This window comes from Cervus elaphus, chromosome 11 (genome assembly GCF_910594005.1).
Source record: "Cervus elaphus chromosome 11, mCerEla1.1, whole genome shotgun sequence".
NCBI lineage: Eukaryota > Metazoa > Chordata > Mammalia > Artiodactyla > Cervidae > Cervus > Cervus elaphus.
This window is the reverse complement of record NC_057825.1, coordinates 33851287-33879011: the sequence shown is the minus strand read 5'-3', so window position 1 is coordinate 33879011 and position 27725 is coordinate 33851287. Positions and strand designations below refer to the sequence as shown.

Sequence of the window (27725 nt, the reverse complement as noted above, 5' to 3'; positions counted from 1 at the left end):
CAACATACAGTATTATATAATCCATGGTTGATGAAATCGACAAATGCAGAACCACAGAATCAGAGGGCCAACTCTAAGTTGGTTATATGAGGACTGTTAAAACTGTACCAAGGGGGGAAAAAAAACTGTACCAAGGATAATAGGTACCCCAGTCCCTGAGTTGTTCAAGAGTCAACTGTATGCTTTCTAAGACACTACATGTTTACTTCTCCCAATAAGGAAGTATTTCCTAGAAGCAGGTTCTATTTACCATGTTGCCCAAAATGTACAATTTCTCTGACCAGTAGGTGGGGAGATGCTTCCCTCATAAAGTAACTAAAATGAGGTCCCACTCCTACATATTTTTAACTGAGAGAAATGAAAACCTGTGTCCACACAAAAACCTATTAACCAATCTTTATAGCAATTTATTTTACCACAGCTTAAACCTGGCAACAACCCAAATGTCAATTGGCTTGTGAATGGATAAACAAAGGCACATTCACATAATGGAATATTACTAAGCAATTTTAAAAAAACATATTACACATGCAATAACATGGAAGGATCACAAAAGCATTACACTATGAAAAAAGTCAAGTTAAATATGTGATTCCACTTACATGACATTCTGGAAAAAGCAAAATCATAGGCACAAAAATCAGATAAGTGGTTGCCAGGAACTGGTGTAGGGGAAGGAACTAAATAAAAATGGGCATGAGCAAAATTTTAGGGTGATGGAAGTGTTCTATTCCTTGCTTATGATGGTAATTACTGCAAGACTATATGTATTAAAATTCATCTAACTATACACTTGTGGTGTTAGAGAAGACTCTTGAGAGTCCCTTGGATTGCAAGGAGATCAAACCAGTCAATCCTAAAGGAAATCAACCCTGAATATTCATTGGAAGGACAGATGCTGAAGCTGAAGCTCCAATACTTTGGCCATCTGATACGAAGAATGGACTCATTGGAAAAGACCCTGATGCTGCGGAAGACTGAAGGCAGGAGGAGAAGGGGACAACAGAGGATGAGATGGTTGGATGGCATCACTGACTCAATGGACATGAGTTTGAGCAAGCTCTGGCAGTGATGAACAGGGAAGCCTGGCGTGCTGCAGTCCATGGGGTTGCAAAGAGTTGGACACAACTGACTGAACTGAACTGAACTGAACTATACACTTTAAAGGGGTGGGATTTATTGTTTGTAAATTATACCTCAATAAATATTATTAAATGAGGCAATTTACATGTTAGCATCCAGCACACTGAAATAGAGGTTTACCCTTGAGCACAGCAAGGACCTAAAAGGGTTGTTTCAAGAAATAGATTCTGTCCACAGTCCATAAAACTATGCCACATAAAACCCTTTAGGGTTTCCAAAGCCATTCTCTCCTCAATGTTACAGTCCCTTCTGACTAGTTTAGGTTCACTAAGGCCTCCTGTATTCTTAAAACAATTATAATAAACAATCCTGGGTTCCTCAAAATTGAGTTAGGACCTAAAGATGAGAAGACACAAGACTAAGAAAAGGCCATAATCAAGCTCAGTACTAACCATTCTTGTGGAAGGCCAGGAACTCTCAATGTATGGAACTCCTTCCTGGTGCTATATCCTTTACCATTTCTTCTCCCCCCTATTACTGGCTGCATGGTTAAAGTCTCTCAATAACAGAAAGCTCCCAGGCAAACAATGAGAGGATAAGCAGTTGTTCTGTTTTCATGAGTCACCTCAGCCACCTCTCACCTCTGTGGTCAATATCATCAGTATCACTGTCTGCTTCCTCATCCTCTTCATCCAAGGTTCCCCGAGTCAGGATCAAATCAGAAGGGTCCAGCACAGGAGATGAGCTCCCTGCATGTAAAATACTATCAGCAGCATATCAGGAACACAGGCCTCCTCAAAAGGGTAATTTTGAATCAGTAAGTAACTATGATTAAAAATTGGCAGGATAAAGTGATCATGATAAAATCCAGGATCTTCTCTCTTTTAAATGTACTATTCACACCATTAAACATTTCTATACTAGTTTATTTCACAAAGTGCCAGTAATCCAAGAGGTCTCATTTTTAAGTTGAGAAAAAACTCAACTCTCAAGAAGCTTGTCTTAGTAGTAATGTCATTTGTTTTTACTAGCTCTTAGCTTGAAAGCAGCTATGGTTTTTCCTATGAAGGCTAAAGACATGTGAGCAGACCCAGTGTGCTGGTAAGTCCAGCATAAAAGTGTGAAGTGTTCAGGAAACTTCCTGATGGAAATTTAAGTTCAGAGAGGGTCTGAAGAGAATAGAGGGTGAAATGACAGAGGAGCTGAGTATTTTTCAAGAAAAGGAGAATTTATGATAAAGACCCTCCAGAAAGCAGGCATAGAAGGAACATACCTCAACATAATAAAAGCCATGTATGAATGATAAACCCACAGCAAACATTATCCTCAATGGTGAAAAATTGAAAGCATTTCCCCTAAAGTCAGGAACAAGACAAAGGTGCCCACTCTCACCACTACTATTTAACATAGTTTTGGAAGTTTTAGCCACAGCAATCAGAGAAGAAAAAGAAATAAAAGGAATCCAGATTGGAAAAGAAGAAGTAAAATTCTCACTGTTTGTAGATGACATGATCCTCTACATAGAAAACCCTAAAGACTCCACCAGAAGATTACTAGAGCTAATCAATGAATATAGTAAAGTTGCAGGATATTAAATTAACATACAGAAATCCCTTGCATTCCTATACATTAACAATGAGAAAACAGAGAAATTAAGGAAACAATTCCAATCACCATTGCAACAAAAGGAATAAAATACTTAGGAATAAATCTACCTAAAGAAACAAAAGACCTATATAGAGAAAACTGTAAAACACTGATGAAAGAAATCAAAGATGACACAAATAGATGGAGAAAAATACTGTGTTCATGACTAGGAAGAATCAATATAGTGAAAATGAGTATACTACCCAAAGCAATCTATAGATTCAATGCAATCCCTATCAAGCTACCAACGGTATTTTTCACAGAACTAGAACGAATAATTTCACAATTTGTAATGGAAATAAAAACAGCCTCGAATAGCCAAAGCAATCTTGAGAAAGAAGAATGGAACTGGAGGAATCAACCTGCCTGACTTCAGACTATACTACAAAGCTAAAGTCATCAAGAGAGTATGGTACTGGCACAAAGTCAGAAATATAGATCAATGGAACAAAATAGAAAGCCCAGAGATAAATCCACACACCTATGGACACCTTATCTTTGACAAAGGAGGCAAGAATATACAATGGAGAAAAGACAATCTCTTTAACAAGTGGTGCTGGGGAAACTGGTCAACCACTTGAAAAAGAATGAAAATAGAACACTTTCTAACACCATACACAAAAATAAACTCAAAATGGATTAAAGATCTAAACGTAAGACCATAAATCTATAAAACTTCTAGAGGAAAACATAGGCAAAACACTCTTTGACATAAATCACACATAAATCACACATAAATCTATGACCCACCTCCCAGAGTAATGGAAATAAAAGCAAAGAAAAACAAATGGGACCTAATTAAACTTAAAAGCTTTTGCACAACAAAGGAAACTATAAGCAAGGTGAAAAGACAGCCTTCAAAATGGGAGAAAATAATAGCAAATGAAGCAACTGACAAAGAATTAATCTCAAAAATATACAAGCAGCTCCTGCAGCTCAATTCCAGAAAAATAAACGACCCAATCAAAAAATGGGCCAAAGAACTAAACAGACATTTCTCCAAAGAAGACATACAGATGGCTAACAAACACATGAAAAGATGCTCAACATCACTCATTATCAGAGAAATGCAAATCAAAACCACAATGAGGTACCATCTCACACCAGTCAGGATGGCTGCTATCAAAAAGTCTACAAGCAATAAATGCTGGAGAGGGTGTGGAGAAAAAGGAACCCTCTTACACTGTTGGTGGGAAAGCAAACTAGTACAGCCAACTATGGAGAACAGTATGGAGATTCCTTAAAAAACTGGAAATAGAACTGCCATATGACCCAGCAATCCCACTTCTGGGTATACACACCAAGGAAACCAGAATTAAAAGAGAGACGTGTACTCCAATGTTCATCGCAGCACTGTTTACAATAGCCAGGACATGGAAGCAACCCAGATGTACATCAGCAGATGAATGGATAACAAAGCTGTGGTACATATACATGATGGAATATTACTCAGCCATTAAAAAGAATGCATTTGAATCAGTTCTAATGAGGTGGATGAAACTGCAGCCTACTATACAGACTGAAGTAAGTCAGAAAGAAAAACACAAACACTGTATACTAACGCATATATATGGAGTTTAGAAAGATGGTAATGATGACCCTATATGTGAGACAGCAAAAGATACACAGGAGTAAAGAACAGTCTTTTGGACTCTGGGAGAAGACGAGGATGGGATGATTTGAGAGAGTAGGGTTGAAACATGTATATTATCATATGTGAAGTGGATCACTGGACCAGGTTCGATGTATGAGACAGGGTGCTCAGGGCTGGTGCACTGGGATGACCCTGGGGGATGGAATGGGGAAGGAAGTGGGAGGGGGGGTTCTGGATGGGGAACACATGTGCGCCCATGGCTGATTCGTGTTAATGTATGGCAAAAACCACTACAATATTGTAAAGTAATTAGCCTCCAATTAAAATAAATTAATTTTAAAAGAAAAATAGGAGAAAAAAATGGAAAACTGAATATACTAATAGAAGTAAGCTCCCTACACAGGGAAACTAAGTAAGGGCTGAGCTCCAATAATCAGGAGAAAGTCTAATCAAGTGGGTTTGAGTCCTGAGCAGAGGATTCAGCTTGTTAGGGAATGGTCTCTAGGAGAACCTAACATCAAGCCATGTAACCTAAGGCCATGGGATGTCACCACCACTCCCTCTTCAGGAGCCTAAAAGGTTAAAAAAGCTCAGTTGGGAAACATGGGTGGCCAATTACTTGTTGGATCTAGGATTTATCTAAATTGATTGACAGATATAAAATACCACATTTACTTTATCCTTTTCTCTTTCTCTCCCTTAAATCCAAACACCTAACTACTAAGGGGAGATAACTGTACCCTTCTTTTAGTTCCTAACACCAGAAGACCCTCCAGTACCTGCGGCAATTCCTGTGTCCAAGGCTACAGAGCCCATATCTTTCTGGAGGCGTTCCAGTTGTTCTTTCTGCTGCTGGCTCTGTGCACTGGCCTATATACATAGAAAAATATGTCATTATATTAAAAAAGAAGGCCCAAGTTAGATGCCAGACTTCTAATGGAAATGACAAATTATACAAATACTAGAGGCTACTTAAACAATGAGGGAGGTAAGGGATGAATGATGACAGAAACACTAATCAATGTGGGCCCATATTAGCATAAATTCATTCCAAAGGGCTCTGCAGACTGTATTAGAGGTTTCAGAAACTAGACACAGAATCTTCAAAAGAACCCTCAAGTATACATAGCAGGAAGGCTGAATCATAAGATGTCCAATGGAGCCAATGGGGACAGGACACCTGATCATTTGGGGTAAGAGTTATGAACTGCCTCTCTGTTCTTAAACAAAATTCTACAACAGCCTTTAAATGGACCTTGGAGTCAGGGTGGAGGTGTAGCACTAGAAGGGCTCAGCACATATAACAGGATAAACCTGATTTTTATTACTTCAAATTTAGAGAAGAAAAAAAGAGGTCTTTCTGCATCCAGACAGCATACATACAAATTTATAGATCAAATTAACAAGTATCTAAAGGATACATTATATCTAAAAGATACATGTATCCTTCACAAGTATCTAAGTGACAGTGAAAGTCGCTCAGTCCTGTCTGATTCTTTGCGACCCCATGGACTGTAGTCCATGGAATTCTCCAGGCCACAACACTGGAGTGGGTAGCCTTTCCCTTCTCCAGGGGATCTTCCCAACCCAGAGATCGAACCCAAGTCTCCTGCATTGTAGGCGGATTCCTTACCAGCTGAGCTACAAGGAAAGCCATTACAAGTATCTAAAGGATAAACCAAAACAAAATAACTTACAATAGAAGGATTAGGACATAGTTTGAGACTGTTTTTTAGTAGCCCTAAAACACAAACAGCCTCTTATCTTACCAGTGATTTCTTCAGACGTTCATATTCGGGACGATACTCTCTGGAAAGAGAAACACTCTAAATCCCTTTGATTAATAATTTATCATGTTACTTCTATTTTCCTAGTATTTTGATGATAACAAAAGATCTTATGTCACCAAACATCAGATGTAACAAATCTTAGTCACTAAGACTCTATCCCTAAGGAATTAAAAGCAAGGTACATGCCCCCCACCCTGAAACCAGCAGAGACAAAAGACTGACTGCTGAGCTGGGAAGATCAACTCTGGAGAGACCATGACTGATGAGTTCATCATACACTTGGATGAACATGAATAAAAGATGTTTAAATCATGAGTAAAAGAAGCTAGGCCTACTCAGGAAGCCCAGTATATAAATTATGTCATTCATCTGGGCAACAAAGGATACAGAAAAGAGTCTATCCTGAGACTTTGATAACACTCGCAAAAAAAAACCACAAAAAACCCACAATCCTTGTCTGATGAACAAAAAATAATGTCTGAAAATAATAATGTGGCTACTAGGATCGTACTAAGTATGAAGCTTGCTAGAAAGCAGCCAGCTATCGGACCTAAGGGAAGTGTATAGGTGCTCTGACTCCACTTTCCTTTAGATAAATGGAACTCCAGTATTAACCACAACAACAGTTATAACAATCATTTATAAAGAAACATGCTTTCATTGTGTCAGCAATTACGCTACGTGCTTTAGGTATATCATCTCAAATAATCTCAAATAATCCTCACAATGACCAACCTTAACAATAAATGCTACAGTTACTCACTTATTAAACAAAGGAAAAAGAAGTCTAACTCATGTCTATCTGACTCCAAAGTCTATGTTCTTAATCGGGGGTCAACAAATGTAGCAAACAGGCCAAATCCAGCCCACTGTCTATTTTTATAAATAAAGTCTTATTGGAACACAGCCACACCCAATTGTTTAGGAATTGTCTATAGGTGCTTTTGCACCACAATGATAAGAGTTATTACAGTCCACAAAGCCAAAAATATTTAATATCTGACTTTTACAATACCTGATGACTCCTGTTCTTCATCATTCAATAAAGTGAAGATTTTATATTATTGTGGGTTTTTTTGTTTTTTTTTAAACTAATGGGTACTTGTTAACCCTAAATGTGATGAGACCCGGTACACATCTACATGGAAAATATAATACAAACATGAAAACCAAAACATTTTGCCTAACAAAACTGCTGTCATATCAGAATTGTGAGTAACTAAGAATGTCATCAATAAAATGTTCTTTTATCCTCACCTTTCATATTCTTCTGTGGCACTGGAAACTTGCACGAAGAGTTCTTCTAATCCTGTACCCAGAACAGCAGACACACCCACCACCTGCCAAAAGCATCATTAATGCCACTGAGGAAACAACTGCATATTTTTAAACAGTGTACATTATTTGGTTCAAATTTCATAAAATCTTCATAGAAGAAGTTTGGAAGTTAAGAAGTCCCTGGTAAAGAATGATGCTAAAACAATACAGAACAGCATGCTTACTCAAAAGTCATGGAAATAAAAATTTTTTAATTTTTTAAGTTTAAAAGTCATGGTAATAAGTCCATGGAAAGTAGAGAAGTGAAAAAGAAAATGAGGACCAAACAAGCAGCAGTTCTTTTCATCTGTTCCCTATCACATCAAACCACAGTCTGTTCTCTATAAAAATTAGTATCTCAATGTTTTTGCTTGGACAGTGAATATACTCCTTGCTACCCACACCCTCTTTTCCTTACACAAATCTTACCCTTCCTTCAAAGCACACCTATATGTGCTATATCCTCCAAAATCCCTCATTTCAAAAGTGATCTACCACCTAACCACTATCAGGCCAACTTTTAATCTTTCCTAATATATCAAAATATAAATTACAATACATTGTATTTCAACTCTGTGTTTAGTGTTCTTTCCTAACTAGATGATAAACTCTCTGAAAGTAGGGTCTCTATCATATTTATCTTTTAAATCTCCAGTTTTTAATAAGTAATGCCTTACAAATTACTTTTCGTAAAGGAATGAACTTCCTCTCCAAAGATATGTTCAAAGCCAGCCCTCTGGATTAATAGATTAACTGGAGAGATGGACAGCATAAGCAAGAGAGAAAGTTTACCCTGAGTGAGCTGTAAAACTCATCTAACACCAGGCTCATTGAACGAGTCAGGTTACTGACGTATGTAGTCTCTTGATTCAAGGCATCTTGGAAAGCCTCAAAATCCTGCATCCATTCCACTGCAAAGCTGTGGTCAATGATGTCAGTCTGTACCAGAGAGAAGACAATTATCAGCAACCAGAGATGAGGTCAGACCCCAAACAATGGGAATTTTTATTTTTTTAAACTAATTTTTTAATTAAAATTTTTATTTATTTATTTTTAATTTAAACAATTTTAAAACTTTTGGCCACATCCCACAGCATGTGGATCTTAGTTCCCTGACCAGGGATTGAACCCATGACCCCTGCAGTGGAAGTGTGGAGTCTTAACCACTGGACCATCAGGGAAGTTCCTCCTCCCAATTTCTTTTAATTAAGTGGTGACAACAAACAGCAATCATTCATATATTTTCCTTCTCTGCTTCCCCCATTTCCTCCTCCACTGAAACAAGCCACAAAGAGCCAAGACTACTGTGCAGTATAAATAATTAAATGAAGATCTGTATATTCCAGGTTAAAACAGACCCTTCACTATCCACTGCCAAGTGACCATGGCCACAGTGGAGGCCAACATTTTCCAGGCTCCAAAGTCAAGTACACAGTCTCTTGCATTCTGGCCAACAACCAACCACAGAGAAGTTTTGGTTTTGTTTTAACTGCCACTCCCCATAGACTGGCAGGCCCTCCACCATTACACAGTCCTGATCTTGAGGGACAACCCATATGCTGTGGACCAGGAGCTACTCTATTTAGCCTAAATTAACTTTGGAGAAGAATCAGTGACATATATTCATTCAATTTAATTGAGTCCATTTCTGAGAAGTGCTCACAACTTTGCTTTCAGTTAGCTTAAATCTGCTCTCCAGCATCTGAAATCATCCCTCTCACCTAACCAAACTTCTAACACAAGGTTCTAATGAAAAGAAATATTCAGGCAAGACAGGAAGAAGACTCCACTTACTTTATTCATGACCACAATAAAAGGCAGCTTGGTTTTGTATAAGATGCTGAAAATCAAATATGAAGGCATTATTAGTAAAAGCACTTAAGCTCCTGCTTGCATTATTAATCCAATGGAACTGAGTAATTAAAAGGGAGAGGGGTTCAGACTCTAAATACAGGTATCCATTTTCACACAGCACTCACGTGTGTTCCCATCCCAAGCAGGAAACCACTACCACTAAGCAAATAACACACATACACACTCTCTCCTATTCTTGGAGTAATAATGCTTTGGTACTGATCCTGGGTATGTTTATGTATGTGTGTGTGTGTGTGTGTGTGTTTTCACCAAATTAACTGTTTATTAAACAGTTACTATGAAGACAAAATCATGCTATCAAACATCAGATTTCTATTTGGACCAGGATTTCTTGTGTTTAACAGGAAGGAACATCCCTGGTCACATCAGAAGAGACAAACTGGAGTGCTTGCTTTTTGCAAATGCCTAAAATTAAACTCAGTGTTAATAATGGCCCACCTTGCTCCTAGGTCTAACACACTAACATAGCCTAGTAGGAGATGCCCTTCCTCTCCTAATAGCACCACACTTGAGAAAATATGTGCATGCAGAGTCACGGATGAATCTTTAATTCAGTCTCTCCTCATGTTATCATCTCATTTTTCCTAGCACGAAAAAAAAAAGAAAAAGAAAAAGCATTTAGATCAGAGCCTCTATTCTATTCAGAATTGGATTTCATTCAACTGGGGCAATGCATCTACCAGAAGGTGCATTTTCATTCATCACCTATTCTGTAATAAGCAAAGGGGAAAGACCACCAGGGGCTGATGCCAAGGCATATGTGCTTTTCTTCCCTCACCAATCCAGAGCCACTAAAGAGGGTGTGGGCAGCACAAACTGAGAGGGAAGCACTCAGGACTCAAAAATGAAGGAAAAGAACAAGTGGAGACTTCACTTCTTGACACAATACTATGCCCAACAATAATGCATTACCTGCAGGCATAGAGCATATTGGACATGAAGGTCACTGGGTTGGTACTTCGAGATGTGTCCATTACATAAATGACAATCGTTGGAAACGAGGATGCCTAAAGCCACAGAATAATCACAGCTTTAGTCAAAAGGTCCTTGACCTGTCCCCAAACTCTTCTCCTACCCTCTGTGGAGAGGAAGAACCACTATAGGAGGGTGTGCAGAGCTCTATGACTCTATCCCACATAAGTTCCCAGGCAGAAATATGAAGTTTCTCTTGTCTGGCTCTCTACTTAACCCTCAGTAACAAGTCCTAAAATACTTACCAGGGCCTCAGTGATAATTGTCCCAGAAGCTGACCATGTGAATACCTCAATCTGTCCAGGTGTGTCAATTAAGACATACCTGTGTCAAAAAAGATCATAAAAGAAGTTTTTATTTGTGCATTCTGAAAGATATTCCAGACCACAAAACATTAACATCTGGGCATTTAAGACAAGAAATAACCTCCCATGCCAAGTCTCACGTCTTCCCATTGCCATTAAAGTGAAGACCACATTCCCCCAGGCTTTGATCAGTGTCCAGTATTCAGGTTCATTGGCAGGAGCAGCAATACATCAGTGCTGCAGTCACAGAGGAAACTGACAGTTTTAGAAACACACTGCATTAAAAATGAGAGATAACCAAAACCAGTATGTAAATCTCTTGGGAAACCTGTTTACTTAGCAGTGGGGTTGGAGGAAAACGGAGGGAAGGGAGGAAGAGAAAAAGAAGAAGGTGGTAACTAAAGAAGAGGGTCTCCTCTTGAGGGGATGCAATGTTCTAAACTTGTGGTGATGGCTGTACAATTCTATAACTACCATAAAAGCCACAGAATTGCACAATTAAAATGGGTAAAGTGTATGGCACATGAACTATATCTCAACAAAGCTGTTTATAAAAAAGAACAAAGATTCACTCATATATGGACAATTAACTGACAACAAAGGAGCCAAGAACATACAATGGAGAAAGGGAAGTCTCTTCAAGAAATGGTGCTGGGAAAATCAGTCATATGCAAGAGAATGAAACCAGACGACTCCACATACAAAAATGAACTCAAAATGGATGAAAGACTTGAATGTAACACCTGAAAGAAAACAGAGGAAGTAGCCTCAGTGCCATCTGTCTTAGTGATGGGGATCGGACACCAAAAGCAAGGAAATCAAAGGCAAAAATAAAAGATGAGACTACATCAAATGAAAAAGCTTCTGCACAGCAAAGGAAAACATCATCGAAACTAAAAGGTGGGGATTCCCTGGTGGTCCAGTGGTTAGGACTTGGCGCTTTCACTGTGGTGGCCCAGGGTTCAATACCTGGCTAGGGAACTAAGATCCCACAAGTCACTGGGCATGGCTAAAAAAAAAACCCAAAGGCAACCTACTGAACAGCAGAAAATGTTTGCAAATCATATCTGATTAGGGATTGGTATCCAAAATACATAAAGAACACATACAATTCACGAACAACATGATTTATAAATGAGAGAGGATATAATATGTAGACATTTCTCCAAAGAAGCTACACAGATGGTCAATAGGCACATGAAAAGATGTTCAACATCACTAATTACTAAGGAAATGCAAATCAAAACCACAGTGAAATGTCACCTCACACTTGTTAGAATGGCTCTTATCGAATACATAACAAATAACAAGTGTTGACGCAGATGTACAGAAAAAGAAACACTCGTACACTGTTAGTGAGAGTATAAACTGGTACAGCCACTATGAAAAACAGTAGGAAGATTCCTCAAAAATTGAAGGGTAGAGCTACCATATATGATTCAGTGATTCCACTTCTGGGTATTTACCCAAAGAATATAAAAACACTAATTAGAAAAAATATACACACCCATATGTTCATTGCAGCACTACGTACTACACCCAACACCCAGAAGCAACTTAAGTGTTCACCGATGGATGGATGGATACAGAAGACGTGGTATACACATAGTAGAAAACTATTTAGCCATACAAAAAGAATGAAATCTTGCCATTTGTGACAACATGGATGACGCTAAGTAAAACAAATCAGAAGCAAAAAGACAAGTACTGTACAATTTCACTCATAGGTGGAATAATCTGGGAAAAAGAGAGAGAATGAAACAAAGAGAAAAGAAAACCAACCAAAAGCAAGTTCACAGATACAGAGAACAAATCAGTGGTTACCAGAGGGGAAAGGAGTTGTGGGTGGGTCACAGAGGTGAAAGGGATCAACTGTATGGGGACAGATGATAGCTGGCCTTTGGGGGTGATCACTCTGCAGTGTATACAGATGTTAAATTATAATGCATACTGGAAACTTATTTAAAAAAACAAAAGCAAAAAATTCGAATAGACATTTCTCCAAATATATACCAATAGCTAAGAAGTACACTAAAAGATGCTCAACATCATTAATCATTTAGGAAATATATATCATAAACACAATGTGACACCACTTCGTACCCACTAAGATGGCTCTAATCAAAAACAGTAATAAGTACTGATAAGTATGTATAGAAAATGGAACCCTCAATGCATGTATGTTGTAAAATGGTGCCTGCAGCCACCAGGAGCTTGGAGGAACAGGGAATAGAATGAATGCTAATGAGAATGGGGTTCTTTTGGAGATGAAAATGTTCTGAAATCAGGTGATTATGATCAATGCACAAATGTGTGAATATACCAAAAACCACTAAGCTGTACACTTTTTTTTTTAACATTTATAAAAATATGGAACGCTTCACGAATTTGCGTGTCATCCTTGCGCAGGGGCCATGCTAATCTTCTCTGTATCGTTCCAATTTTAGTATATGTGCTGCCGAAGCGAGCACTAAGCTGTACACTTTTAAAGAGTGCACTTTACGGTCTGTGAATTCATACTGTAATAAAGCTGTTACTTTAAAAAAACTACTCCTAAAAAAAAGTAAATAAAATAAAAATAAAAAACTACTCCTATATGATCCTTTTTTTGTAAAAACACCTTATCCAGCCATCCTTCTATCTATGTACATATAAACAGAAACACCTGGGATGATAAATCACTGCTACTATATCCTCATAGTAGCAATAATGATAATAATGATTGTTATTTCTAATGATAAGAAGGATGATAGCTTCCTATTTTAAATCTATGAATGGTAGGAAATATTCACAGTAATGTCTATACACTTTTTACAAAAACAATAAATTATCTTCCTTTCTTTTAAAAAAGCAAACCTATTAAAAATTTAACAAGTTAATCATAGACAATGATAATAAGAATATTACTCTATTTTATGTTTTAATACTTTTTTAAATTAAAAAATAGTCTCTCTGAATCATGTGAATTATATTACTTTAAATAAGGATTAGAAAGGTATCTCAGAGACTTTAATGCCAATAAGTAAGAGAAGGCAATTGAACAAGTGAGTTGACTCAAATTCTAAAGATACCTCCTAAGAAGCCAGAACCATATTCCAAAATGATTGGGGGTGCGATTCTATTAAACCGAGCTCCACATTGTGGAGCATCTCAATGACTTGTCTTCTTGCCCACAATTTTTTCACTTGTCATGGTTTCATCTCAAACTTCACTCTTTCAAAACTTGAGAGTATCCCAAAATCTTTCAAAACACCTAGAAACACGTCTACTGCAGAGTAATAAATAGGCATTAGACTGAAATCACTTACTTAGACATGTTCTGGGCCTTCTCAATAAATTTCATCACCTAAAAGGGAAAGATGTCAATTACAACAGGATCCAGGTTCAACAAAAAAAAATTGCAGGGCCCTGTCCAGAGTGGCCCACCTCACAGGCACCATTCAAAACTGAATCTCTATGTTCTCCATCTGAGGACACCAGCTAACATGCTCATGGAACTACAGAAGCAAAGCCACACCTGCAGCAGCACAACCCCCTGGAGCACAGGGCAAGGGCCTAAGCAGCTGAAGACTTGATCTGTCGCTCCCAAGTCTCTTTCTTGGTGCTTTGGTAAAATGTTAACAGCTTGTCTCACTGGGTGAAACCAGGGTTAAAAAAAAAATAGTGATGCAAAACTCTTAAGGAAGTGGAATGTGACAGAGAAAACCTCATAGATGACAACTATCTACTGGAAGTGAAAAGCCCCATAATCATTCCATTCTCTGCCTGGCAGACCTTCCCACTCCCCATCCCTCCAACCCACCCTCAGAGTAAAACTGCATGCCAACAACAGATCAAGAATAGAACCCGGGGGGATTCCATGGCGGTCCAGTGGTTAGGACTCTCGTGTTTTCAATGCCAAAGACCCAGGATTCAATCCTTGGCTGGGGAACTAAGATCCTGCAAGACACATGGCCAAAAAAAAAAAAAAAAAGAGAGATAGCAAGAGAACTCAAGTCTCTTAGGTGTCTGCTGTGTTGGCTGCCACAAACATTCAGTGTGAAGTCTCTCACCGTGTTGATCATCCTCACATTGCCTACTTCTCTGTCTACCAAAATGCCTCCTTATGTTCTATATGGACATCCAGATGGATTGCCCTTCTTTCCCGATGTGATCAAGCCAAGGCATTTAAGAGTCACAAGTTTTAACACAGCCATGTCTATGTAAATAGAGACAGATATACCTGATCAAATCTGGTAGCAAAGAGATTGAGTGAGGTCACTATGCCACCATTAGGTCCAAGTCCATACCTAGACATTAAGTTAAGGATTTAAATTGCTTATAGATCAATTTAGATGATAAAGTTTATTATCTTGACAATCCCTCACACACACACACAAAAACCCAGCATAACATTAGTGTTCCATTGACTAGAATGTACCATACAATCTTAACCTCATGGGGAAACATTCATTATTTATATCTACCTCATTCATTTATTGTTTAAAAACAGCCACGTAAAATGGGGCCAAATGGAATGGACAGATATTTCAGGCATTGATAGCCTGAGAGCATTAGCCATGAAGATCATCTATGTACCACTCCTTGCTCCGATTCTCACTCATCAAGTCACCTGAGGACTGGAGTCAGTCTTCCTACTCAGTAGGACCTAAAGGGAAAGTACACATTTTATGGGCAATGTACTAAGAGTTGACCAACCCAAAACTTAGAGTTGATCTTACTAACCTTTGAGTTTCCCAGTCTAAAGAGATGGTGACCAATAGCTTTATCCACCCAGGTAATACTACCTTGTGGACCCAGGCACACCACCAGCTAGCCTCTCATCCTCCGTGCTAATCACAACATCCTGCACTTTGGGACAAAGGCAGAAAATGGAACTCACAAGCTGAAATAGGATGTCTAATCACCTACAGTGCCTCTCCTCACATTCATCATCCCTCCTCTTTATAAAGTCACTTGAAAGCTATCAAATGTTTTTGCTAGTATAATTCACAAGGAAAGGCACAGATATTTTTTCAAAGCTACACAATACACAGACAGTAACTAACCAGGGATGAGCCAAAAACAAAGTAGATGTGGAAAAGGATACTGTTTCATGACTTCTTTATACTTCACAGTGTCACGAATGTCTGCAGGGGAAAAAAAAAAAGAAATAGAATTTAACACATAAGAAACAATACAATTTCAGACTGTCTATAATATCTAAGCCAATTGACCTCTCAAGTCATCTCTGCTTCCTCTGAGGAAACAAATCAGTTTCTCTCTTAGCATCCAAGTCACTTTTCAAATCTGTTTCATAAATTTTCAAGCTAAGATCACTGAACTGTGACAGCAAAAGAAGCAAGTTCAGGAACAGACTAGGAGGAGAAAAGGTACCCTGGAAGTATCTTCCCTCCCGACAAGAAACTGAAACCAGCTTTTGAAGCTTCTATGCTCAGCACTGTCTGTTAATAATTTCTCCAGTTTCACACTGGTTTACTTCCTTATGGCCAAGGATAACTGCCAAGTAACCGAAGAAGAAGTTTAGGCTAGGAGTTCTCCAGTTACAGTAGGGATGGTCTGAGATGAAAAGAAAAGTTCTATACAACTTAAATACTTTCTCAGTGACCATATATATAGAAAAAGGGAGTTAAATCAAGAAAAAAGGCTTATTTCTTACTCCTCACTTACTAGTAACTACGTTAAAGCCAATAATACTTTTATAAAGGCATTAACTTGGGGAGTGGATGTCAGGGAGAGAAATAAGTGATGAAGATTAAAAAGTACAAACTTTCAGTTACAAAACAAATGAGTCATGGGGGTGAAATGTACAGTGTGGGGAATATAGTCAATAATAATATAATACTGTTGTATGGTGACAGATATTAACTCAATTTGTCACAGCGATCATTTTGAAATGTTTACAGATATTTCAAATTAGTATGTTGTGTACCAGGAACTAATGATAATACTTTGGCAGGTCACTTACACTGCAAGACAAATAAACACACAGAAAAAGCAGACTGGATCTGTAGTTACCAGAAGTGGGTACAGAGGGAGGCAACAATTGGACGAAGGTAGGCAAAAGGTACTAACTTCCAATGCCAACACCAATAAATACTAGGGATGTAATATACAATATTATAATCATAACGAGCACTGCTATATGTTACATATGAAAGCTATTAAGAGTTCTCATAACAAGGGGAAAAAGATTTTGCATTCCTTTAATTTTATATCATATGAGACGATAGATGTTCACTACCCTGATGCTGGGAAAGATTAAGGACAGGAGGAGAAGGGGACGACAGAGGATGAGATGGTTGGATGCCATCACTGACTCAATGGACATGATTTTGAGTAGCCTCCGGGAATTGGTGATGGACAGGGAGGCCTGGCGTGCTGCAGTTTATGTGGTCGCAAAGAGTTGGACATGACTGAACAACTGAACTGAACTGAAACTTACTATGATAATCACTTCCTGAATTTCTAAATCAAACCATTATGTTATACAATTTAATCATATACAATGATGTATGTCAATTATATCTCAACAGAACTAGAAAAAAATGTATTTGGATGGAATTCAAAATAAAAAGGAAATTGATCTATCCAGTAATATCTAACTAAACCTAAGCAGCAGTTGGTAGACCTACCCCATCAACTACTGCTCCTTGGAAGAAAAGCTATGACCAACCTAGAGAGCATATTAAAAAGCAGAGACATTACTTTGCCAACAAGGTCCATCTAGTCAAAGCTATGGTTTTCCCAGTAGTCATGTATGGATGTGACAGTTGGACCATAAGGAAAGCTGAGTGCCAAAGATTGATGCTTTTGAACTGTGGTATTGGAGAAGCCTCTTGAGAGTCCCTTGGACTGCGACGAGATCCAACCAGTCCATCCTACAGTAGATCAGTCCTGGGTGTTCACTGGAAGGAATGATGCTGAAGCTGAAACTGCAAAACTTTGGCCACCTGATGGGAAGAGCCCACTCACTGGAAAAGACCTTGATGCTGGGAAAGATTGAAGGCAGGAGGAGAAGGGGACGACAGAGGATGAGATGGTTGGATGGCATCACTGACTCAATGGACATGAGTTTGAGCAAGCTCGGGGAGTTAGTGACGGACAGGGAAGCCTGGCAAGCTGCAGTCCATGGGGTCGCAAAGAGTTGGACATGACTGAGTGACTGAACTGAACTGAGTCTTTAAGTGAAAAGATGGAAGTATTTTTTCTCCAAAATTGTTCCCATAATGATTTCTGCTTCTTAATACCAGGTCTTCCTTAATTAGTATGTTTGGAGTACAATCTTAATGAGATTAAAAAGAGACCAGGGGAGAAAAGACTAATACCAAGGAATAGTCTGAAAATCAGGAGGCCTAGATCCTATCAAGTATCAGGACACTGGCTCTCACCCATTCTTAATCTTTTTTATCCTCACAGAGTGTGATGAGGGAGGGAACCTCTTACCATGACAATGCACACCAGCATATACACACACATTTTCCCATGTAACTTTGCAAGATGGCTACAGATCAGTAAGCAGACTATGCACCAAACCCTCATGCTCTAAACTTGAAGACAAGAAACTACATACACAAGGTTTATGTATCAGAGCCTGCTGAAGGGTTTATGTCTTAGAAGACAGAGGATTGACTTTCTGTCACTTCATTTTTCCAAACAGCCATACTCTGACACCCTCGGGTCAAAAAGAGGTAGAGAGAATAGTAGTGGTAAGGAAAAAAGGAAATCTATAGCCCTGTCATAGAATCAAATAATTACAGTGGTGTGATCACTCACCTAGAGCCAGACATCCTGGAATGTGAAGTCAAGTGGGCCTTAGAAAGCATCACTAGGAACAAAGCTAGTGGATGTGATGGAATTCCAGTTGAGCTATTTCAAATCCAGAAAGATGATGCTGTGAAAGTGCTGCACTCAATATGCCAGCAAATTTGGAAAACTCAGCAGTGGCCCCAGGACTGGAAAAGGTCAGTTTTCATTCCAGTCCCAAAGAAAGGCAATCCCAAAGAATGCTCAAACTACCGCACAATTGCACTCATCTCACACGCTAGTAAAGTAATGCTCAAAATTCTCCAAGCCAGGCTTCAGCAATATGTGAACCGAGAACTTCCAGATGTTCAAGCTGGTTTTAGAAAAGGCAGAGGAACCAGAGATTAAGTTGCCAATATCCGCTGGATCATCGAAAAAGCTAGAGAGTTCCAGAAAAACATCTATTTCCGCTTTATTGACTACGCCAAAGCCTTTGACTCTGTGGATCAAAATAAACTGTGGAAAATTCTGAAAGAGATGGAAATACCAGACCACCTGACCTGCCTCTTGAGAAACCTGTATGCAGGTCAGGAAGCAACAGTTAGAACTGGACATGGAACAACAGACTGGTTCCAAATATGAAAAGGAGTACATCAAGGCTGTATATTGTCACCCTGCTTATTTAACTTTTATGCAGAGTACATCATGAGAAACGCTGGGCTGGAAGAAGCACAAGCTGGAATCAGGATTGCCAGGAGAAATATCAATAACCTCAGATATGCAGATGACACCACCCTTATGGCAGAAAGTGAAGAAGAGCTAAAGAGCCTCTTGATGAAAGTGAAAGAGGAGAGTGAAAAAGTTGGCCTAAAGCTTAACATTCAGAAAACTAAGATCATGGCATCTGGTCCCATTACCTCATGGGAAATAGATGGGGAGACAGTGGAAACAGTGTCAGACTTTATTTTTGGGGGCTCCAAAATCACTGCAGATGATTGCAGCCATGAAATTAAAAGATGCTTACTCCTTGGAAGGAAAGTTATAACCAACCTAGACAGCATATTAAAAAGCAGAGACATTACTTTGCCAACAAAGGTCCGTCTAGTCAAGGCTATTGTTTTTCCAGTGGTCATGTATGGATGTGAGAGTTGGACTGTGAAGAAAGATGAGCAAAAAAAAAAAAGAAAGAAAGAAAGAAAGATGAGCGCCGAAAAATTGATGCTTTTGAACTATGGTGTTGGAGAAGACTCTTGAGAGTCCCTTGGACTGCAAGGAGATCCAACCAGTCCATCCTACAGGAGATCAGTCGTGGGTATTCATTGGAAGGACTGATGCTGAAGCTGAAACTCCAATACTTTGGCCACCTCATGCGAAGAGCTGACTCATTGGAAAAGACCCTGATGCTGGGAGGGATTGGGGGAAGGAGGAGAAGGGGACGACAGAGGATAAGATGGCTGGATGGCATCACCGACTCAATAGGCATGAGTTTGAGTAAACTCTGGGAGTTTGTGATGGACAGGGAGGCCTGGAGTGCTGCGATTCATGGGGTCGCAAAGAGTCAGACACGACTGAGCAACTGAACTGAACTGAACCATAGAGTCTGTAGCCTCTAAGATTGGGCTGCCTCAGGCCAAACTACAGGGAAGGAGCACAGCCCCATCCATCAGCAGAAAATTGGATTCAAGATTTATTGAGCATGGCCTTGCCCACCAGAGCAAGACCTAGTTTTCCCCACAGCCAGTTCCTCCCATCAGGAAGCTTACACAGGCCTCTTATACTCATCCATCAGAGGGCAGACAGAACGAAAACCACAGTCACAGAAAAGTAACCAAAATGATCACACAGGCCACAGCCTTCTCTAACTCAATGAATCTATCAGTCATGCCGTGTAGGGTCACCCAATATGGACGGGTCATGGTGGAAAGTTCTGACAAATCATGGTCCACTGGACAAGGGAATGGCAAACCACTTCAGCATTCTTGCCTTGAGAACCCCATGAACAATGTGAAAAGGCAAAAAGATATGACACTGAAAGATGAACTTCCCAGGTCAGATGAACTTCCAATATGCTACTGGAAAAGAGTCAAGAAACAGCTCTAGAAGGAATGAAGAGGCTGAGTCAAAGAGGAAACGAAACCCAGCTACGGATATGTCTGGTGGTGAAAGTAAAGTCCAATGCTGTAAAGAACAATATTGCACAGGAACCTGGAATGTTAGATCCATGAATCAAGGTAAATAGTAAGTGGTCAAACATGAGATGGCAAGAGTGAACATCAATATTTTAGGAATCAGTGAACTAAAATGGACCGGAATGGGCGAATTTAATTCAGATGACCATTATATCTACTACTGTGGGCAAGAATCCCTTAAAGAAGTGGAGTAGCCCTCATAGTCAACAAGAGTACAAAATGCAGTACTTGAATGTATTCTCAAAAATGACAGAATGATCTCTGTTCATTTCCAAGGCAAACCATTCAATATCACAGTAATCCAAGTCTATGCCCCAACCACTAATGTTGAAGAAGTCCAAGTTGAATGGTTCTATGAAGACACACAAGACCTTCCAGAACTAACACACACACACACACACACACACACACAAATGTCCTTTTCATTATAGGGGACTGGAATGCAAAAGTAGGAAGTCAAGAGATACCTGGAGTATCAGGCAAGCCTGACCTTGGAGTACAAAATGAAGCAGGGCAAAGGCTAATAGAGTTTTGCCAAGAGAACGCACTGGTCATAGCAAACACACTCTTCCAACAACACAAGAGATAACTGTAAACACGGACATCACCAGATGGTCAATACCAAAATCAGATTGATTATGTTCTTCACAAACATAATGGCAAAGATGGAGAAGTTCTGTACAGTCAATAAAAACAAGACCAGGAGCCAACTGTGGCTCAGATCATGAACTCCTTATTGCAAAATTCAGACTTAAAGAAAGTAGGGAAAAGCACTAGGCCATTCAGGTATGACCTAAATCAAATCCCTTACACTCATACAGTGGAAGTGACAAATAGATTCAAGGGATTAGATCTGATAGAGTGCCAGAAGAACTATGGACAGAAGTTTGTGACATTGTACAGGAGGCAGTAATCAAAACCATCCCCAAGAAATGCAAAAAGGCAAAATGGTGGTCTGAGGAGGCCTTACAAATAGCTGAGAAAAGAAGAGACACAAAAGGCAAAGGAGAAAAGGAAAGATATGCCCATCTGAATGGGCAAGTTCCAAATAATAACAAGGAGAGATAAGAAAACCTTCTTAAGTCAATGCAAAGAAATAGAAGAAAATAATAGAATGGGAAAGACCAGAGATCTCTTCAAGAAAATCAGAGATACCAAAGGAACTTTTCATGCAAAGATGGGCACAATAAAGGACAGAAACAGCATGGGCCTAACAGAAGCAGAAGATATTAAGAAGAGGTGGCAAGAATACACAGAACTGTACAAAAAAGTTTTGACCTGGATAACCACAATGGTGTGATCATTCACCTAGAGCCAGACATCCTGGAATGTGAAGTCAAGTGGGCCTTAGGAAGTATTACTACAAACAAAGCTAGTGGAGGTGATGGAATTCCAGCTGAGCTACTGAAAACCCTAAAAGATGTTGCTGTTAAAGTGCTGCACTCAATATGCCAGCAAATTTGGAAAATTCAGCAGTGGCCACAGGACTGGAAAAGGTCAGTGTGCATTCCAATCCCAAAGAGAAGGGAAATGCCAAAGAATGTTCAAACTACCACACAATTGCACTGATTTCACACACAAGCAAGGCTTCAAGCTAGGCTTCAACAGTATGTGAACCAAGAACTTCAAGATGGACAAGCTAGATTTAGAAAAGGCAGAGGAACCAGAATCAAATTGCCAACATCCATTGGATCATAGCAAAAGTAAGGGAACTCCAGAAAAACACCTACTTCTGCTTCATTGACTATGCTAAAACCTTTGACTGTGTGAATCACAACAAACTGGAAAATTCTTAAAGAGATGGGAATACCAGACCACTTTACCTGCCTCCTGAGAAACCTGTATGCAGGTCAAGAAGCAACAGTTAGCCCTGAACATGGGACAATAGACTGGTTTCAAATTGGGAAAGGAGTACATCAAGGCTGTATATTGTCACCCTGCTTATTTAACTTATATGCAGAGTACATCATGAGAAATGCTGGGCTGGATGAAGCTCAAGCTGGAATCAAGATTGCTGGAAGAAATATTAATAACCTCAGATATGCAGATGACACCACTCTAATGGCAGAAAGCAAAGAGGAACTAAAGAGTCTCTTGATGAAGGTGAAAGAGGACAATGAAAAGGCTGGCTTAAAACTCAACATTCAAAAACTAATGGCATCTGGTCCCATCACTTCACAGCAAATACATGGGGAAACAATGGAAACAGTGACAAACTTTATTTTCTTGGGCTCCAAAATCACTGCAGATGATGGCTGCAGTCATGAAATTAAAAGACACTTGCTCCCTGGAAGAAAAGCCATGATAAACCTAGACAACACATTGAAAAGCAGAGGCATTACTTTGCAGACAAAGGTCTGTATAGTCAAAGCTATGATTTTTCCAGTAGTCATGTACGGATGTGAGAGTTGGACCACAGAGAAGGCTAAGCACCAAAGAATTGATGCTTTCAAACCTGGTGCTGGAGAAGATTCTTGAGAGTCCCTTGGACAGAAAGGAGATCAAACCAGTCAACCCTAGAGGAAATCAACCCTGAATATTCACTGGAAGGACTGATGCTGAAGCTGAAACTCCAGTACTTTGGCCACCTGATGGGAAGAGCCAACTCATTTGAGAAGACCCTGATGCTGGGAAAGATTGAAGGCAGGAGGAGAAGGGGACAACAGAGGGTGAGATGGTTGGAAGGCATCACCAATTCAACGGATATGAATTTGAGCAAACTCCAGTAGACGGTGAAGGACAGGAAAGCCTGGCGTGCTGCAGTCTATGGGTCTAAAAGAGTTGGACATGACTGAGCAACTGAAGGACTGAACAACAATAACAAGGAAGGGGAGGGAGTAAACAAAGAAAAAAATGGGAAATAGGAAGAAGGCTGTTTCAGGATACTAGCAAATCTAAGGGAAATGAAATCAGGCAGTTTAGAAAACATTAAAAATATAAGTATTGAAGACGGGTAGGATAGGTTGACAGCTTCCCATTCTCTAGGAAACTTTACACAAGTTCTGGCAGAGTTTACTCACCAATATTGGCAGGAAAGGGAACTTCATGCACAGCTGGGTCCAAGTTGATCACATAAGGTGGACACCCTTGACTATGCAGATATCCTGTGAGCCTCTGCAATGACATGGAGAGAGGGATGGACTGAGACCAAGAGCAGGACACAGGGACAAGAGTGAACTTCCTCCCCTTTATCCAACTTACCAGAAGAATTGTACTTCCATTTCCCTCTACCTTATTCGTCTCTGATCTCCACCTACAACATTCACTCTCAGCTGAAATGCTACCTTTCTTCGTCGCACATCCAAGAGTCTCCTCTACTCTCCATCACTTAACTTGGCGCGGGGGCGGGGTTTCTATCTCCCCGCCAAAATATTAGCTCCACCTAAGCGGGAACTTTGTCATTTCTGCTGTATCCCCAGTGCCTGAAACATGGCAGGCATCCCAGAAAGAATTCTTTAGAAATCTACACTTCAGAAACCTAGCACTCTATTAACCGCCAGAATTCCTTTAAGCCTCTGCCTTGTGGAGTTGGCAACATGACAACTTCTATACCAACTACGGTCGTACCAAATCGGCACTGATGGTGCGTAGAAGAGTCTAAATGAACCCAGGTTAGGATCTGAGAAGGCTTCGCGGAGAAAGGAACCGGAGTTGCCGGTGTGTCCCTGAAAGCAGGCGCCGGTTCCCTCCAACTCCCCAGAGATACCTCCTCACTTTTTCCCCTGGCCTTACTCCCACCACAGACAACTTGTCGCGCGCCCCGACTACGCCCGCGCCATGTAGGTCACCTGTACAAAGGTGGTTTTCCCAGACCCCGCCATTCCCAAAACCAACAGACACGCTGGGGACTGGGGACCTCCTGAAGCTTGAGATTCCGTGGCAGCTGCGGGCGCGGCCATCTTGCTCCTGGCTCCGCCCACTAGACCATAGAGATGCTACTTGCCAGAGAGACACCCGCGACTTTCCGGATTCTGAATGAGACTAGAACCGAACAAAACCAAATCGAATCCAACCCAACCGGCCAGTAAGGGCAGGGCCAAGGGGCGAGACGTGCACCTTTTTCTGTCCGTTGTGATCCGGATGGGGGCCCAACTAGGGACCCCGTCAGGGAAGTGGAGGCACTGGGAGGACGGCTGGAAAAGGCCAACCAAAGAGCTGCTCACGGTCGTCGGGCAGGGCCTGGGAAGGTCAAAGCTCTGGATCCCGGGCGGGCAGGACGATCAGGGACCCCAGGGTCCACCAGGGACCCCGGGGACCCCAGGGACGACCAGGTATTCCCGCGCTACGTTAGTGAAGAAAGTGCGTTTTCCTGTCAGCCCCCGGGGAGCGGGGAACCGAGCCTCTGGAGAACCGGCCGTCAGAGCTGTTCCGTCAGCCGAGGATGTTAGGCGGCTTAGGACTGCACGACAGGGAACCCTGACGGGATGCGAGACCCAGAGTTGCTGGGCCACGCCGAGATCCGCAGAGCCTAGTTCAGAGAAACTGGGGATAACCCCCGTAATGACACGCTATTTCCGAGTGTTGCCAGCCCCCAAAAGTAGCTCTCGCTCCCTGGTGGTCTCCCGAAAGGGACAGAACCGTGACATCGGGGAAAAACAGTCGGCTGACGAGTTTGTCAAGTAGGTACTGAAGGGGCACCTCCCTCCACCCTAGAGCCCTTGGCACCCGGAAAGCTGAAGCTAAAAGCTGAGGCATGTGCTCCTCCCAATCACCCGGTTGGCTCCAATGGCCCTTTGGAGTGACTCTAGTGTTCAGTAAGCTGTGAGATGTGGGTTTTACACCCAGGCTCTGTTGTACATTGTACATTCCTGGAGTTAACTTCTGAAGTCAGGAGGAGAAGGGGACGACAGAGGTTGGATGGCATCACCGACCCAATCGACATGAGTTTCAGTAAACTCCTGGAGTTGATGATGGACAGGGAGGCCTGGCGTGCTGCAGTCCATGGGGTCGCAAAGAGTCCGACAGGACTGAGCGACTGAACTGAACTGAACTGAGGCTTGGCCATCAGCTGAGGACGTTAAGCGGCTTAGGACTGCAGGACTCCGGACCCTGGAAGGATCCAAGCCCCAGAGTTGCTGGGCCGCCCGGAGATACATAGAGCCTAGTTTGGAGAAACTAGGAATTTCTGGGGGTGTACATTGTGGTGAAGTCACTTCAATTCTCTGAACCTGTTTTCCCCTCTTTAAGCTGGAGATACTACCTCTCAGGGTTGCAGCGAAGACATGTCACTTGTAAATTTCACTCCCTTGTCTTTACCCCTAGTTCTACCACTCTCCCCCCACCACTCCTACCCCCTTACCTTGTGTGAGGGACATTGATTTGTCCTCCCAAATACTTGATATATGAATTACAGTACAAGTGTGCATTTTTAAAATTATTTTCTAATTTCTCATGAAAAACATGAGCAAATGTCTCACTTCTTCTTTCAGGTTGGCTGAGGACACCAGTAATTCCCTTCAACCAGATGTTAATTTCATACATACTTTTCTCAAGCCAGAGAAACTAACAAAGGTCGAGAAAAGGTTTAAGGGAAGAGCAGTAATGGAAATGATGAAGCTGGACAAGGAAATCAAAGAAACTCAAATTCGGCTAGAACCCTTAGTGGTGGAAACCCGGCAGCTACTGGAGGAAAAAGATCACATACAGAAGGAAAACCAGTTCTTTCAGGAATACCTGACCAAGCAAACGGAGGAGTCTAGACAGAGAACCGAGAAGCTGTGGAACTACTATCTACAACAAAGCGTGAAGATTGAACAAAGAAAACAAGAATTAACCTCCAAATATGCGAACAAAAATTCAGCGCTTAAAAGAGAGCTCTTGGAGAAGGAAAACACCCTATCCAATTTGAATAAGCAGTTGGAGGCAATGAGGGACATTTCAGTGATAAAGGAAAAACAGGACAGAGAAATTGAGAAACTTCAGCAGGAGATAAAGAAGACCCACGTTGAGACAGCTGCAAAGAAACAGGCGATGCTCGTCCAGTTCTTCCAGGACAAAGCATTACTGGAGGCACAGCTGAGTGAGCTAGAGGCAAGGGAGTCGGGAAAGAAGTTAACAAAGGAGCTGAAAAGCAAGAACCAGGCATTGGAGAAGGCAGCAAAGCAGCACGTTTCCGAGTTCCACAGTAACATCAACAGACAGCACCAACAGTTACAGAAGGAACTGCCGGAGTTAGTTCAGAAATGCCATCAGTTGGAGGGTACTCACAGCCAATTAAAAAAGAAGCAGCTGCTGCTGCAACAGGAGCACTGGTACGTGGAGTGCTTAAGGCGAGGGAGGCAACAGCTGCAAGAAAGGCGTAATCGGTGCCCAAATGGACAGGGTTCTCCGAAGGCCACAAGGAACCCTGCCCTAGGCACCAAATCAAAGGTGCATCCAAAGTAATTTCTAAAATAACACTAAGTCTAGACTGGAGCAAGGGTTCTTAGGTGCTATATAACATAACCCTGGTTAGGAAGGCTTTGAGATATCAGATTGCTATGATAAAATACCCATTATAATGTGTTAATGTGAAGGAGTAGGTGTTTTTCTCAACCAGTACTGCTAGATTATTTGGTAGCACTGGCTTCCCATTAAGTTAGGTTTTTTTTTTTTTTTTAATTAGCTCCTGGTAATAACTGGGCTGTTCCTCATACCTCCAGATAACCCAGTACCATTTGCCAAAAATTCACCTGTGAAACCACCTCAAGAAAACACCTTGAGAAAGTGACAGAAAAACAGTTGTGTGGTGTGTTCCACCTAGCTAAGTTAGGTTTCTTTACAGAAAAAGAAACTCCTGAGGAATAGCATTTCAGATTGTTAGATTCTGCTTTGTGCTCTGTAAACAACCAATGTCCATGTATCCTCCCTTCTTTGGCCACCTTAGCACACATGTGCAGTGTTTTCAAACTTCTTTATAAAGTCTGTGCTGGTGATCAAGTAGCTGCTTCTGTAGTTTTCTCATGATTGAAAGATTAGTAACAGCAAGTGTAAACAAGATGACCTGCTATCTGATGCTCAGCCCATACAATTTTGAGTAAACTGTGTGATGTTAGTTGCCCAGTCGTGTCTGACACTTTGTGACCCCATGGACTGTAGCCCACCAGGCTCCTCTGTCCATGAAATTCTCCAGGCAAGGATTGGGTAGCCATTCCCTTCTCCAGGGTATCTTCCTGACCCAGGGATTGAACCTGGGTCTCCTGCATTGCAAGCAGATTCTTTATGAAGG

At 40.9% G+C, this 27725-nt stretch overlaps 2 protein-coding genes and 1 non-coding gene across 4 annotated transcripts in view; 1 reads left to right on the top strand and 2 right to left on the bottom strand.

Annotated features, from left to right (window-relative positions):
- GPN1 (GPN-loop GTPase 1) overlaps positions 1–24455 on the bottom strand; it is a 26229-nt gene extending 1774 nt beyond the window's left edge. The window contains exons 1-13 of one of the 2 annotated variants that reach the window (XM_043917460.1): positions 24307–24455; positions 23539–23632; positions 15673–15712; positions 14806–14872; positions 13892–13929; positions 10524–10602; positions 10219–10313; positions 9226–9271; positions 8224–8370; positions 7372–7454; positions 6094–6133; positions 5104–5194; positions 1725–1832 (exon numbers count right to left, since the gene is read on the bottom strand). In XM_043917460.1, coding sequence (XP_043773395.1) covers positions 1725–1832; positions 5104–5194; positions 6094–6133; positions 7372–7454; positions 8224–8370; positions 9226–9271; positions 10219–10313; positions 10524–10602; positions 13892–13929; positions 14806–14872; positions 15673–15712; positions 23539–23632; positions 24307–24417 — 1039 coding nt within the window. In that variant the 5' untranslated portion in view covers positions 24418–24455. Of the gene's footprint in view, positions 1–1724; positions 1833–5103; positions 5195–6093; positions 6134–7371; positions 7455–8223; positions 8371–9225; positions 9272–10218; positions 10314–10523; positions 10603–13891; positions 13930–14805; positions 14873–15672; positions 15713–23538; positions 23633–23719; positions 24275–24306 lie in introns of those variants that run through there. The other variant, XM_043917461.1, reaches the window with a different exon arrangement.
- LOC122704219 lies at positions 12948–13054 on the bottom strand. The gene has a single exon (XR_006343820.1). It is a non-coding gene; the product is annotated as a U6 spliceosomal RNA (small nuclear RNA).
- On the top strand, positions 24453–27725 carry CCDC121 (coiled-coil domain containing 121). Its single transcript, XM_043917456.1, has 2 exons — positions 24453–25137; positions 25948–27725. Exons 1-2 carry the CDS (start codon positions 24494–24496, stop codon positions 26900–26902), a joined length of 1599 nt encoding a protein of 532 aa, XP_043773391.1. The 5' UTR covers positions 24453–24493; the 3' UTR covers positions 26903–27725.